The sequence below is a fragment of the Rhincodon typus genome, chromosome 3 (genome assembly GCF_021869965.1).
Source record: "Rhincodon typus isolate 14 chromosome 3, sRhiTyp1.1, whole genome shotgun sequence".
Taxonomy (NCBI): domain Eukaryota; kingdom Metazoa; phylum Chordata; class Chondrichthyes; order Orectolobiformes; family Rhincodontidae; genus Rhincodon; species Rhincodon typus.
The window spans coordinates 23712591-23728576 of NC_063334.1; the positions used below are offsets into that span (position 1 = coordinate 23712591).

General features: G+C 36.5%; 1 protein-coding gene across 1 annotated transcript in view; it reads right to left on the reverse strand.

Moving 5' to 3' along the window:
* LOC109911240 (coiled-coil domain-containing protein 171) overlaps positions 1 to 15986 on the reverse strand; it is a 128018-nt gene that overhangs the window by 59936 nt on the left and 52096 nt on the right. The window contains 1 exon segment of the mRNA XM_048620014.1: positions 803 to 948. Within this exon segment, the coding sequence (XP_048475971.1) occupies positions 803 to 948 (146 nt within the window).

Below are 15986 nucleotides of genomic sequence, written 5' to 3' on the forward strand. Positions count from 1 at the left end.
GGCCGCATGAAGTCTCATGGCATCAGGTCAAATAGGGACAAGAAGACCTCCTGCTGATTACCATATCCAAAGCCTACTTGCTGATGAGTCAGTGCTCCTCCATGTGGAACACCGACTGGAAAAAAGAACTGAGAAAGGCATGAGCAAAGAACGCTGTCTGGGTGGGGAACATCAATGTCCACCACCACGAGCAGCTCAGCAGCACTAATTCTGATGAAGGGTCTAGGCCCGAAACGTCAGCCTCTCTGCTCCTATGATGCTGCTTGGCCTGCTGTGTTCATCCAGCCCTGCACCTTGTTGTCTCGGATTCTCCAGCATCTGCAGTTCCTACTATCTCTGTTCCGGACACCAGGCGGGTGGGCTGTTCAAATGGAGCTAATCACTGCTTTGGTGTTAACAAAGAGGGCAATGCAATTGACAACATTGCAAGGCTGGTATCATCCCCTTGATGGCAGGCAAAGGGTGCAAAAATCAACCACTGTGTATTTTAACAAATTAAAGAATGTTAACTGCTGAAGATATATGCAATAAAGCACCTTGTATCACCAATGGATCACCATTTGATTCAATAAATAAGATTACCTTTGAAGCTTACAATTCTGCAAGGTTGCAGTTTCAGAGATCCCTTCAATGGAGAGGATCACTGAATTTATAATTCTCAAATGTGGATTCCACCATATGTTTTAAACTTTACCCTCATTATTTGACTAACACCCTCTGAGTACCTGAATTGATCCTAGCTTATTTAAGTATGTGCCTGCATCATCCCCACCCACCACCACCACAAAAGTTCCATGCTCACTTTGCTGCCTTGCAGAGGGCATTTTCTGCATCATGGATGTTCTCCTCAAGTTGACGTTTGTCCTGCTCCAGCTGGGCTAGATTTTTGTTCAGCTGATGTAAAGATTGATCTTTTCTTCTTAGCTCCATGTTTGCTTCTGAGAGACTCTGAAATAGGCATAACAAGCCATGAGATCACTTTAATTTCTCACATAGAAAAATATGCTAGATAAAGTCTAGGCAAAAAATGACAAAAACCACATCTTCACAATATTAAGAAGCTTAAATATCTTGAACATACAAGTGCTCCTGGATTAGAAACAAAAGCAATTTTTAAAGAAATATGTATATTGTCACATTTTAACCAAAATATGGTAAGGAATAAAGAATTACTGAATTTATGTTTTCCTGAACAAGACTTTATTAGCCAAGTTCTTTACCATTCACAGGTGACAAGGGCATTGGAAGGTAAAGCATCATAATTTTCACTAATGAACTCTTCAGCTGAAGAAAAAAATTAACACAAATTCCCCTACGCTTCAAGAGTTCAGAATTAGTCACTGAAGTTGAATTATTTAAACATGATTTGTCCAGTTACTAAAATGTAATAAATGTTAACACACAAATTAATATCTCCTCAGGTCATCAAGTACTTGGATTGGTATGTAATTGTGAAAAGTGTTATAAAATGGAAAGAGACTGGGCTGTGCCAACAGTGAATATTCAATATATGTAAAACCTGATCTCAACTTTAAATGAAAGAGTGCAAAAAGGGGAGAAGTATTATTCTGTGGAGATGGCCTCTGTGTGGGAAGGATGTGGGAACAAAAATCAAACACTTTCTATCTGCACACCTAGATAAAGAATCAAATCTGAAAAACAGTTTTCAAAAACTATAGCAAAATGAATTATGCTGGTATTGCAAAAAAAGTGGAGAGCTTTGATGCATGCATTTTGAAATTATTTCAAAAGACAGTTACTTTAAAATAAACTTGTGAATTCAGTAAAATATATTCTAAAAGTGGCTATCTAATTTTTTGACTCTTCTGGTAGGCTGATTGCTTTCATTGCCAGAGTAGGCAACAGCATATGGAGAATACTGCTGAAATTAGTCTGCTAATGATAAACAACCTTGGGAATCATAGAAAGCTTACAGCACAGAAGGGGGCCACTCAGCTTGTTGAGTACAAGTTGTCTCTGCAAAAGCGGTTCTGTAGTAATGCTCTCCAGCCCTTTTTCCCATAATTCTACATTTTAAAAAATTCTTCAGGTGTTTATCCAATTATCTTTTGAAAACCCTGATTGAATCTGTCTTCATCAACCCACATGCTGTGTATTCCATACCCTAACCACAGAATGCCTGAAAGAATATCTTCTCATGTCACCTGTAGTTCTTCAGCCAGTCAACTTAAAGCCGATCTTTAGACACTATTCCTCCCATGTATTAAGATTTTAATCAAGCAAATTTCCTGCTATTGCAAACAATTCTATAATGATGCCAGAATAATGATTATAATATACATCAGCCTCCGTCCACCTACACCACAACTACTGCAGCCAAATATAGAAAGAGGAATTTCCAGGAGTGGAATGACAATGCCATTCTTGAATCAGTCAAATTGTTTTGAAGTCAAAACTTGTATAGTCTGGATTCTAACTAACCAATAAAAATGAGAAACATCATTAAAGTGCTTGAAGAAATTACAACAACATTAAAGCTATTAAATACTACCATATCTTGTTGATCTAATTATATTTAACATCCTACCAGTACATTCCCTTTTGCGTTGCTTAGGTGAATAAACCAGTACACAGCTCCAAATTAAATCTCCATTAACTACAGGAACCAAAATAAAATCACTAAAAACGCCTCAAATCAGTAAAACGTACAAAATCCAATGTCTTTATATTGCTGAAACTCTCAGATCATGATTTTGTTTTGTCTCACTTGTTAGTGACCTCTGGGGAACTGCAAAGCAAAAAAAAACTTACCAAATAATCCCCCCAAGAAGAAATCACCGAAAAGGTTTCACTTTTTGTAACTTGTACTTTAACATAAATCCGAATTAACATAAATAAACATGAAATGACAGGTGAATGAAACTTCAAATAAAAAAAAAGAAAGATTTCACTTTAAAACAGTTGATGTATCAAAGATATATGTCTTACAGGCCAAGCATCCACATCACTTCTCACACAAACAATATGCTGTTCTTTATTCACAACAGATAGATCAGGAGTTTAACTAGCAAAGTCTTCATCTTTGATCTTCGTGGATATGATTATCATCAGCAAAATACACTTTTATGAATTTTCTCTCCCTTGGGCCACAAAAGACCTAATGGTGTATTTTTCCAGAGTTCCTTCTCAATAAACCAACAACAGACCAGTTTGTTATTTGATCAATTCTGGAAAAACACCAGCACTATAGCATCTTTAAACTATTCACATTTAAACCTTTTCAGCGAGTTCACACAGTATCTCTAAGAGCACCTACCCCTCTTTCTGTCAAACAGAAAATCTAATCTCTACAGTGATTTGTGTCCTCTTGTGATAATTCTTGTGTTCCATTTCTGTTCTTCTCTGCTTTGCATGTCTTTCTTTGGTGCACTGATCACCTTCACCCTCCAGCTTCTCTGCTTTGTGTTATCAAATACATACCCACTTTCTCAAAATGTCACATGGACCAGTTATTTGTTCTTAATTAACAAAATAATAACTGATCAATTTACCATTAAAGAAAATTCTTAACAGCTCTTTTCATATATTTTTAAAAGTAATTACAGCCTTCATAGACATCATTTAAAAATTACAAATTTCTTGAACCCCTTCGTGGGTAAAGGCTGGCGCAGCCATTAAACCAGTACAAAAACAAGTTTTGGAATAGTTAGCATGAATAAATCTATGAATACTGCTATATTAATCAAATTTATGGTTGTAAGTCTTCAATGAAAGGGAATTTGGCCCATTAAAAGTAGAGTGAATGACATCCATTCTAAAGTGGTAAATTAATTGTAAAACCAAGACCTGTAGTTGCTTATATCCAGCTTCACATCCACTTACTTGTCACATGCATGACTTTAAAATGGTAAAAAGTGTACTTGCTATAATTTTCCTCCAAAGGTAATCAAGTTTAGTTGTACATACAATGCAATAAACCTTTCCAAAGCAAACAACTGCTGATGATTTGATTCAAATGTGTGTGTAGGGAGCACAGTGAGATAAACAGGATGTCATATGAACACATGAATTAGGAGCAGAAGTCGCCTGTTCAGCTCATCCAGCCTGCTCCACTTTTTGACAAAGATTATGGCTGATTGTTTGTGTTTTGAATTCCATATTCCCACCTATCCCGATAACCTTTGATTCCCTTGCCCAATGCCTCTCCCTTAAAAATATTAATGAACCTGTATCTCTCACCTTCTGAGGCAGAGTGTTCTAAGGTCACACAACCCTCAAGAAAAAAAATGTAATTCCTGTCCTGAAAGGACAGACCCTAAATTTTTAAACGATGTCATCTTGTCCTGGATGCAAACACCCATGATGAACAGTTAAGAAATGCATTGGGTTTATTTCTTTTTGCATATTTATTTCATCCTCCCCCAATTATTCCGTAATTCAAATGTTCTACTAAATTCTACCTACTTTGTGGACAAAGGTATTATAATTCAACAGCTACATACATTTTTATTCATTTGTGGGATGTAGATATTGTTCCAGAGCAGTATTTATTCACCTTCCCAAAAGTCCTTGAGAGGTAGTGATGAGCTGCCTTCTTGAACCACTGCATCTAGGTGATATAGCTGTGTCCACAGTGCTGTTAGTAAGGGAATTCAATCATATTGACTCAGCAATAGTGAACAAAATGGCATTTAGGTCCAAATTACAGTGGTGTATGGCTTGGAGGGAAACTTGCTTGTGGTGATGTTCTTATGTTTCTGTTGACCTTGTACTTCTAGGAGGTACAGGTTGCAACTTTTGATAGTGCTTTCAATTTTTTTGTTTAAATTGTATTTAAATCAGAAATTTTTAAAATTGTATTTCAATCAATGAATGAGAGGAGATTTGGGATTATGCCATATACTCAGGTCCTGTCAGCAAATTATCTTTTGCTCAGTCTAGAATTTTATCATCTAGAATTATTACCTAAACAACAATGTCCAAAAATGAGAAGGGTTGACACATTACTGCCTGCTAAAATCAGGAACCAGATGGCATGAGACTATTAAATAGAATATTGAAAAGTGATTAAATACTTCTGAAAATATGCAAGAATTAATTACCGAGGAAAAAGAAAGAATGTTATTAAGAATATTTTACAGGATTGTTTTTAAACTAATAATTTACGAACATGCTTCCATTTATTGTCACCAAATCTGTTAGAAATTACATTTCTTTTGTTGGTGAGTGAATAATGCTTTGAAAACATTTTGCCTGTAAAAAATACTTAAGCATTAGATTTCCATTACAGTATTGTCACTCTGCAAATATCCCCAACTATTGCAACTGAATTTTAGACTTTGTAGATGTCTTTGAAGGTATTAGCCCCGTTACTGCCAGAATTCTTTTTTTAATTCAAATTATCAATCCAAACCTGTACAATCCTTCTGATTTAAAGGATTTGAGTTTTGCCTTTATTGCTTGACATTATGCATCACTGAGAGGTGAGCAGTCAGTAAAACTGGGTGGTGAGGATCACACTTCTTTTACAGAACCTATCTGGCACTTCTTTATTTAACTTTAACTAATGAAAAATCAAGCAAATTCTGCTAACCTGCATATGGTGGGCACTGTGTGATTTTATTTTGATCCCTTCCTGGGCAAACAAAAAAAAAACATGTAGTTAATTTTTTTATATAGGTTTAAAGCTGGTAGCCTGCAAAAACTTGGCAAGCCTTCAGTATGGAGATACTGCTGGATCTGAGGCAACAAGTTGTGATTCCAGAAAAAAATGTTGCAAATAGCATTTGTGATGATGGAAAAGGAAACCATTCAAAAGCACAGAAATCTCAGCTAGTAAGCCAGATAAATGTGCAGTTAATCAACACAAGGAACAAACTACAATTTATCATGCTGCAATTCAATGTGAAATTTTCAAAATCTTGCTTTAAAGGTTTAATACATTGGCAAGAGCCACAGGCCTCTCTTAGTCTACAACTTTTACAGGTAATATCTGTTGCTTTGTAATCAAGCTATAATATTTCTTAATAATAAATGTTTCCAAGATTCGCAGTGTTTTGCTTTCCTATCACAGTGATAAGTTCTGATAGGACTACTTGACTCTAGATCACGCTACAGCCTTGTTCCAAACATAGAGAGTGAATGATCATATATATCCCACACTATCATATCAGGAAATGTTTAAGTCCTTTTAGTTCACAAATATTTCTGTTCAACAGTTTTCAGAATTCTCTCAAATATTTGATACACTATTACAATTAGATAGCAAGCTACTATTACCCTCTAGTATTTGCTGGATGTAAATTTGCTAAATATTTCAATCTAGTCTAGAAATCTATTCCACCTTAATTTTTCAGTTTTCAACAACATTATAAATTTATGGGCAATTCTACTCATGTCTGACAGGAAAAGAAAGAAAAAGAACAGTGTCACAAGTGCATTGTGATAAATGACAAAGCATACTAGCATGCACCTGAAGATATGAATACAATTGTCACCTGGAACAAACTGATGAAGTTGGTCAACTGGCTATTGCTGTGGTTTAGGGGATCACACAAAGGCCATTGTGGCTACCTCCACAGAGGTCCAGATATATCCAGTGCCCAGGAGGGGAAGAGGTCTGGTAATGCCAAGTTCCGGCTCATCTTTGGTGCTAGAAGCCATGGTCTGGCATTCTATATCAATGACACAGTGAGAATATCAGCGGAGTGAATATATATGCCAAAAGAACAGCTGTCAGAACTACTCACAATCTGAGTTTTCCCACAAACAATAGGAGATCTAACAGTTGACTACTAATTTTTTTTTGTTTATTATCAGTGGGCAATGCTGTGAGATACCATTTAATAAATTTAAGAGTTAACCTTTTTCTCAACTCAGGCATCTTCCAACAATATTAACATATGGCCCTTTGAGCCTGCTCTGCCATTCAACAAGATCATGGCTGATCTGATTTTAACTTCAACTCAACATTTCTACATATCCCTGATAATCTTTCATCTCCTTGATAATCAAAAATCTATCTCCCTCTGTTTTAAAAATATTCAAAGATTCAGCATCCATTGCCTTTTGATGAAGGATATTTCAAAGTCTCAAAACTCAGAGAAAAACTGTTTCCTCATCTCTGTCTCAAATGAGAAAACTCTTATTTTTAAACCGTGACCCCTAGTTCTAGATTCTCCCACAAGGAAAACCATTCTTGTGACATCCACCTGGTCAAATACCCTCAGGATCTTTATGTTTCTATTAAATTATCCCTGATTCTTCTAACCATTAGAGGATATAGGCCTAGTCTGTCTAGATTTTCTTCATAAGGCAATCCATTTATTCCTGGTATTAGTTTAGTAAACCTTCTCAGAACTGCTTTCAACACATGAACATCTTTCCGTAAGTATAGTGACCAATACCATACCCAGTACTCCAGGCACAGTCTCACTAATACCATGTATAATTGAAGCATTACCTCCCCACTCTTCCATCCAATTCCCCTTTTTTTAACATTCTATTAACTTTCCTAATTACTTGCTGTACCTGCATTGTAACCTGCAATTTATACACTTGCACACCTAGATTTCTCACCATTTAGGTAATACCTTTTCTTCTGCCAAAATAGTCAATTTCACACTTTGACACGTTGTAGTCCATTTGCCAGATCTTTGCCCATCCACTTATTTTATCCAAACCCCTTCATAGAGCCTTCTTCATAACTCACTTTCCCACCTACCTTTGTGTCATCAGCAAAATTAGCTACCACACCTTCAGTCCCCTCATCCAAATCATTTATATAAATTGTAAAAGTTGAGGTCCAGCACCTACCCATGTGGTAAACCACACATGATACCCTGCCAGCCTAAAAACAGACCCATTTAGTCCTCCTGTTCTAGCCAATCTTCTATACATGCCAATATGCTATCTCCTATAACCTGAGCTTTTACTTTCCACAATCACCTTTGATGTGGCACTTTATCAAATGCAAAAATATTTTAAATTTAATTCTTAGCACTTTCAGAGTTTGCCAAAGTGAATACAATTGTCAACAGTTCCTATAAACCAGAAGTCAGCTTAACCAGTTTTAAAAACTTTATTTATTCAAAATCTTAGTCTCAGGAAAAGCAGACATAGGAATACTTGACCAATAAATAATCCAACAACCCACACAAATATGAATTTATTTTAAAATAAATTGTTGAATAATTTATCACTCTGACCAAATCCCACAGCGACTCATTGTCTAATCACTAAAATAAAGAAAAGTCTTTAATACGATCTTCCAAGTTCTCAGAATACAATTTAATCTCCTCATTTCCCCTCATTCATTTGGGAACTTGTCAAAACAGACTCCAATTAAGAGTTAAAAACAGTTAAGAGAATAGTGCATGTATAACACAGAAGATAAACTACATTCAAAAGTAAGACTGTTGGAGGTTGGAAATTTTACTCTTCCTCTCACCTCCCATTTCTTTTGGATGGTACTACATTAATACATAAAATTAGTAGGTCTAATGTATAGTAAAGGAATGGGACTGTTGCATGCAACTTCCTTGAAAATTAAGATTTCATAATAACTTTGTGCTAAAAAATATAAATTGCTTTCACATAATGTGGATAACTAATGCGATGACTATCAATTTATCACTTCATAGAAATATACTTTTTCCAGGGTGTTTTTGGAAAATGGCTATTTACCTCCATAACTCTAATTTCTTGCAGTTCTACAATTCTGAGATAGTTGTGCTGCTTCGATTCTGGTCTTATGCATCCACAATTTTATTTGCTCCACTACCGTTTAAAGGGAAGGCAATGACCAAGGGATATTACCACTAGACTTTTAATCCAGAAACTCAGCCAATGCTTTGGGGAGCCAGGATCAAATCCTAGCATGGCAGATGGTGGAATTTGAATTCAATAAAAAGAATCTGGAATTAATAGTCTAATGATGATCATGAAACCATTGTCAATTGTTGGAAAAGCCCACCTGGTTAACTAATGCCATTTAGGGAAGGCAAGCTGTCAGCCTTTCCTGGTCTGGCCTACATGTGGCTCAGGACCCACAGCAATGTGGTTGACTCTTAACTGCCCTCTAGGCAATTAAGGATGGGCAATAAATGCTGGCCTAGACAGAGATGCCCTCATCCCCTGAGAGAAGGGAAGGCCATGCTTTCAGTTATCACAGCCTAAAGCTCTAGAATTTCCTCTTTGTTTCACCCATCCTCCTTTAAGAAGTTGATTGAAACCTACCTCTATGACCAGGTTTTCTTCATCACTGCAATATTCCTTCATGCAAACAGATGTCAAACTTTGTTTGATAGCTTTTCCATGAAATGCATTGTGCACTAAATGTATGAGATAGTCTATTCAAATCTTTGGAAGTATCCAGTGATAATTACATACACTGCAATTTAATCAGAGTAATTACACTTAGGCCAGAAAGAAAAGTTGGACAACTTCCATATTCCACCATTTTAAAAACCAATGGGGTACAATCAAAGATATTTTCAAGGCTCAGCTAAACAGAATTTTGGTTTATAAAGCAGCTAATGGTTATAGGGGACAGGCAGTGAAGTGAAGGCCACAATCAGATGCACCACAATGTTGTTGAATAGTGGGACCAGTCCAAATGCACTAATATTCCTGTCCTATTTCTTATGATCAAAAAAATGTCCAGAACAATCCTGTCACATCTTTCCTCTATGGATCCGAAGATGTTGTATTTTAATATCTGCTTTTATATATTAAATATTTTGATTTGATAACCTAAGGTGTATTTCCAGGTTGCTGCTTAAAAATGGTGAACAGCCAATCATACTTCTTTAAACTACCAAAAGGCAGCACTTACAACAAGCACAAACACAGGAAAACCACACAATCAACCAGATGTCAATCACTAACCATCACACGTAACAGATTAAAGTTTCTGATTTTAAGCTTGAATTGCAATTTTTTGCATATACACTTTTATTAACTCTTCCAGTTTCCGTGCTGCAACACCTTTTAGTGAACAAATCATTCAATTTTAGATTTTCTGACATTTCATTCTTGTTAAAATAAGATTTATCAGGGCACTTCAATCATTTTGAAAATCATGACTAAATTGCAGTAATATGTGAGGTTAAGCTCCTTTTATTTTAATCCAGCAATGCATCTCACAAATCCCCATCTGTAAAAAAGTATCTTCTAGTGTATTAGAATTGCATCAGTCTTTCATCAGAAATTCTTGTGGCTTGTCCAAGTAACGATAATTCAGTTTCAACCTATAGCCAGGGGAACCAGTTTCTTGATTCTGTAAATTTTCTCAAAATATCTGAACCAAGTAGGAAAGTTGACGTTTCGGGTCAGGACCCTTCATGGGAGGGGGAACGGAGCTGGGAAATAAATAGAGGGAGGAGGGTTGGGTCTAGGGGAAGGTAGGTGGGATGATGCTGCCTGACCTGTTGACTCTGACTTCAGAATCTACAGTTCTTGCTATCTCTGAACCAAGGAGGATCTGGATAAGAGAGCATTCTGATTTTGCTGAAGAAAATAGTTCCAGATTATCTGTAAGAAAGGATTTCTTGGCCAGCAAGTTGCACACAGATTCCAAAAATGTCATCAATAAGCTCCAAAAGCAATTGTACAGACTCTGCAAGCATTGAGACAATACAAGCAAGATTGAAATGGTGTCACTTCTTTTGATAACTTTTATCTATGCACTTGAATAATTATGACTTTTATCACTTCAGTAATAGTGCAGGTACAGGTTATTATCCCTCAGGGCAGATATCCTGAATTCCTGCTAAACGTTCCTTTGTTACTCAGAAAACCTGTACCAACCTACTCAAAATGTGGATGTTTTTTAATGTGCCTCTGTAAAATTTGCACACTCATTTACGCTATCTGAACATCAGAAAGGACACTTGTATCAAACATCTGGCATTGCTGTTAACATCATGACTCTATAAAGTATCTTTTATCTGGCAAGTATCTAGAAGCAATTAAATAATAGTCTCCAAGTCAGATTGTCCAAGTAGCATTCCCTCTTCTAGACTGTGAGACAAACACATATTTACACGCAGGATTTAAAATAAAATGATTACATTGATAGAATTAAGCATTAAACTCCTCTTCCCAAAGTGGATAAGACATTTTTGAACTCTTTCATATGTCAGATTACTACCATTTGCATAACATGCTCATTAATCATATAGCTTCTTCCCCTTGACTGTTATTATTGTGCACTAAAACTTTTCACAGTGACTGATAATATGCCTGTGCAAAACTGACAGCAACATTTAAAGACTTGCTCTACTCACTAAGCCACATCATATGCTTTACACTGGCCTAATTAAACCCCTTGACAAACTTAAAGATTCTGAAATTTTTAACCTTGTAACTGAAAGTTGCTGCCTAGCTTCATGCAACACAAAAATAATGGGAGGTCATTGGATACCCACTAATTTCTAACAAGCGTGAGTTCATGGTCCTTCTCGAGTATGTGATGGCTTGATATCCAGCAAGCACTGCAGGAGAGAATAGGATAAATCAAGTTTAATAACTCGGCTCCTAATTGTTCCCCCAATGCTCAACTCTAATTACTCAGAGAACTCTCTCGACTGTCACCTGATATTAAGTTGTTGGAAGCTGAGCGTGGAACAGTGAGATAATCAATAAACATTTAGTGGGCAAAGGGATGAAGATCCTGCTTTACAGTGGGAACTTGCAGCACCCAAAGCCCTTCTGCTGATGATAAAGCCTATGGGATAGCCGGACTGATTGCAAAGCAATAATCCAAAGCACTGTTTTAAGGTTCTGAGACCTTCTGGCAATTGTAAACTAGAAAGGAAAAGGTGAAGACGGTCATCCTAATTACAGCCCACTTTCATACATTTCACACATTAGCAAAGACAGGCCAATTAGGTAGAGAAAAAGATAAGGAAAGTTTTATTTGTATACTAATTAAACCCTGATGAAATTAAACTAAAAATGTACTGCATGGTAATTGTGTGTCTGAGATGGGTCAATATAGCACACTCGTCTGAACTGCATACAGTATTGGGATACCACAGCTTAATCAAAGATAATACAATCACCGTACCAAGAACCATAAAAAATTATAAGCTAATCATGTAAATTCAGCTTGTTACATTTTTTGCCTTATTTGCGGAATTACAATCACAGCAGAGAAAGCTATCTATCATAACAGGGCCAATCATGTGGAGAAAAAGATGAGAAAATAATTTTGTAAGTGCAATTCCATGTAACGTTTACTTTTCAAAATTGAGTTTCAACTATGAAAAATGTGGTCATCTGAACCACAATTTCAGTGATGTTCCAAAACACCCCTTCAATGTAAAGTCAGGTTAATCATGTTTCTGTGAATTTATGAAAATGCAAATAGCTTTGTCAAAATAGGTGGTTTAATACTTCAAATCATGCTAAATATTAGGTGAGAACAGGTTTGTATTGCTTTGAACCATCTTTGAAATTGACACGAGTAGCCCTAAGGCATATCAGAAATTCTAACTTCCTACCAGTACATCTCGATTACACAGAACTATAATGTTGGAGTGGAATGATAAGACAGGGTGAAAGTTACAATTTTAATGAAGAAATATGTTGCATTTGACATAAAGTCAAATCTAGAAGACTGGATAGCCCAGAGGTTTAGTACATTGTTTTTTGACATCTGGGGCCTAGGTTAGAATCCTGTTCACAAAGGTAAAACAAAAAGCCCTTGTTCTGCTCTGGACTCCAGTATAAGAGTTTTTAGCACTCTGAACCAAGTTTCTGGATTGAGCCAAAAACACAAGAAGAGTGCGAAAATTAGCATTCCAACTCTTGATGCTTTCATAATGCATTTTCATTGTTGATTTTACCATCTTTTGAGCATCAGCAAGATATCAAAAGAACAATTAAGTGTGCTGGTATTAAAGCTGCATTAAAGACATTTTTTATTTATCAGTGACACTATAATCAGCTGCACTGTAAAATTAATCAGTACAAAGTTTCAGGATAAATAAACAGTTATGGTATAAAACTGCTGGTCCCACTACACCAAGATTCTAATGATGAAAATAGCCACAAATTATCAGGCTATTGAAATAATTCTGGGTGAGTTTTATAAACTTGCAAATAATTGGATCAATAGTTGTCATAAAAACAGAGTAGAATTATACAGAGAGATTTTCTGGGAGATCTTTCTAGGTCATGCAGGCCTTTTCAATGTTATTCATGCAAAATGTGCCAAATCAACGCAAAAACAAAAAGAAAGAATTTTAAAGTGCAAATTACCTCAAACACAAATTAAGAAGACTCCACAATCTTTTGCCCTAGTTTAAAACTTGTGCTGGAAGGCAGCCCTGCCCACAAAGCTGGTCCTGCCCCCAGTTGAATTAATCACCATGGCAAGTTTCCACTAATTATGCCCATTTGCAGGCCAACAAAAAGGCTCTTAAAATCAAGAATTTATTTTCTTTTAGCTGTAAAGGCATCTCTTAAATGCATTTAAATAGTAACAAACATTCAATATACTAATTAACTTATAGATATAAACTAACAAAATTGGTAAATGATTACATTTAAAAAGCTAAAGTTATTTTGCTGTTTCAAATAAAGTTATTCACAGGTGATGCAGTTAACACTCCAATTAAAAGTCCTTATTTTTGGCAATAATCCATTTTTAGGCTGCATTAATAAAAAAACACATCAGGCTATCACAACTGCAAATGCACTTGGAGCAGAAACTTGTGTAAAACATTCAAATTGAGAAACCAGAGCACTTGAGCACAAGTTCCCAGTTACACCCAAAATATAAACTCTACCCCATCAGGTGCATATGGCCTTTTATCCAATTCCTCAGGGTTTCTACTGAAATTTTGCTAAATTTACAAGAGGTCAAAAAAAATTGCAAAAATTCCGTCTTCAGACATTTTGAACACCAACTTGTTCTGAACACAGATTTTAAAATAGCAAATTACATAAACAAGTACATGTATTTTCAAAGTACAACTGCCAATTCTGAATCTTTTATTCTGGATTGCCTTTCAGGATTATAGCAAGTCTAGCAAACTAAAATAAAATTTAATAAATGCTTTGCTTCTGTACCACTACATGCATTTCAGAACACTGAAATCATTGTCAATGGAAACTCTCCAGTTTAATTGTTACAGTTCTTTAGGGTTGTGTACATTTATTTCATAGCAATTAAAGTGGTTCACAAAGCCTTTGAGTGCAAGTCTCAGCATTATCGGCTAAGTGCAATAAATGATATGCCACTGAATCAGACAGATAAGAAACATCATGCTGAGTTAATCAATATTAGGCAGCTGTAGTTGGGCACCACAGCTGGTGTCCATATCCCAGGGCAGAGAAAGAAATCAGAAAGGTTTCTTTTGTTTGCTGTCCAGCAGCTGGAAACTGCAGGTTTGCAGCTTTCAATTGAGGACAAATCTGGGCTTAACTGTACCATCAGCTGCTGAATGGACAGCAGATAACAACTGTCCAAGTGCAGACATTAAGCACAGACACTTGAATGAAGCAATGGAAGGATGCCAGCACCACAGATCTTTGCAAATTGAGTGTCAGCATCTTCAGGGGTTAAGTAGCTGAGTGGGAGTGAATTGGGGATGTTGTGGGGCAGGGGGAGGTAGAGTTGGCTGTGGGGGCTGGGGGGGGGTGGAGTTGGTGGGCGGGGAGGATGGTGGGAGATGTGGGGCATGTAGGAAGTTGGAAATATGGGAGGGCATGTGGACACTAGGCACCAGGGGTAATATGGAGAGTGAATAGTGGAAGTGCGAGTGGAAAGTGAACAAAATGTGGGGCATGGGAGATGGCATATGTATGGAGTTGAAAATGGGAGGGTGGGTAGAGGAGTGAGGTAACTGTAGGAGGGGATTGAAAGTAAAGAGGAGTGAGAAAAGGGAGGGAACATGACAAATAAGTCGTAAGTGGGTGATGAGAGGGGAAGAAAAGGTAGATGACAGAGGTGAAAAAGCAGAAAACTTGACATTTCTCTAAAATTATGCTCCTGAGGAAGCAACAGTATTCAGTAACAAGAATATTAGATTTTATAGAAACAATGTACTATATGTGAAAGATTAGCAACAGTTCTACCCCGAGAAAACAGTGACACAACAACTCTTGTTGCTGTAAAATCAAAGAGGATATCCCACAGTGCACTGTTAAATCTCAAGGTCATCTCCAGAGAAAACAAATCCATGTAGCTCTTCATCAAAAGACGATCTTTGCATTTCACAGTACTCTGTAGGATGTCCTGCTTCTTCTTCCCCATTAAGTCTCAAAAAGTCTGGTTAAACAGAAACTATATGTAACCAATGCAAGCATTATAAAGCAGCAATCTACAAACAGAAAAAAATATACAGCATGAGGCAAAACAGATCTTAACAGCATAATCCATGAATTAATCAAGAAAAACAAAATATTTACAAAGCTGAATTTTTTAATTGCATTTTGAATGAAAGACGACTTGAAAATATTACCTGAAGGGTACAGTATGCAACTTTCACACAATGAATGCTTCTAATCACAAAATACAACTAGTTTCAAGCTGCTCAAATTTTATTCAGTGAGCCACTGAGCCATACAGACCAGGAAAATCTCAAATTTGACCACTGGTCTATATCAGCCAATCTTAATCACTTAAACTGGACTTCTAGAGCTAATAAAATAAAAACAGAAGACACTAGAGAAATTCAGAGCTCTGGCAGCATCCATGGAGAAAGAAACAGCTAACATTTTGAATCCAATAACTCTTTCTTTTGCCACATTTGCTATCAGACCTGCTGAGTTTCTCCAGCATTCAGTGTCGATGCATTGTTTCGGAGTGAGACAAGTAGAAAGCTTCCAGGGTTCTGAGTTTTGATCTTTACTCACACTCTGCTACTGGCCGAGCCCCAGTGTGAACATTGTAAAGAGGCAGGACTGTGCTTCACCACAGTGAGAACTTTGCCAACATTCATATTACGAATGAGGTAAAACACTGGAGATTGACACTTGAATGTATCTCAGCATTAAATCTACACCTAAAACTG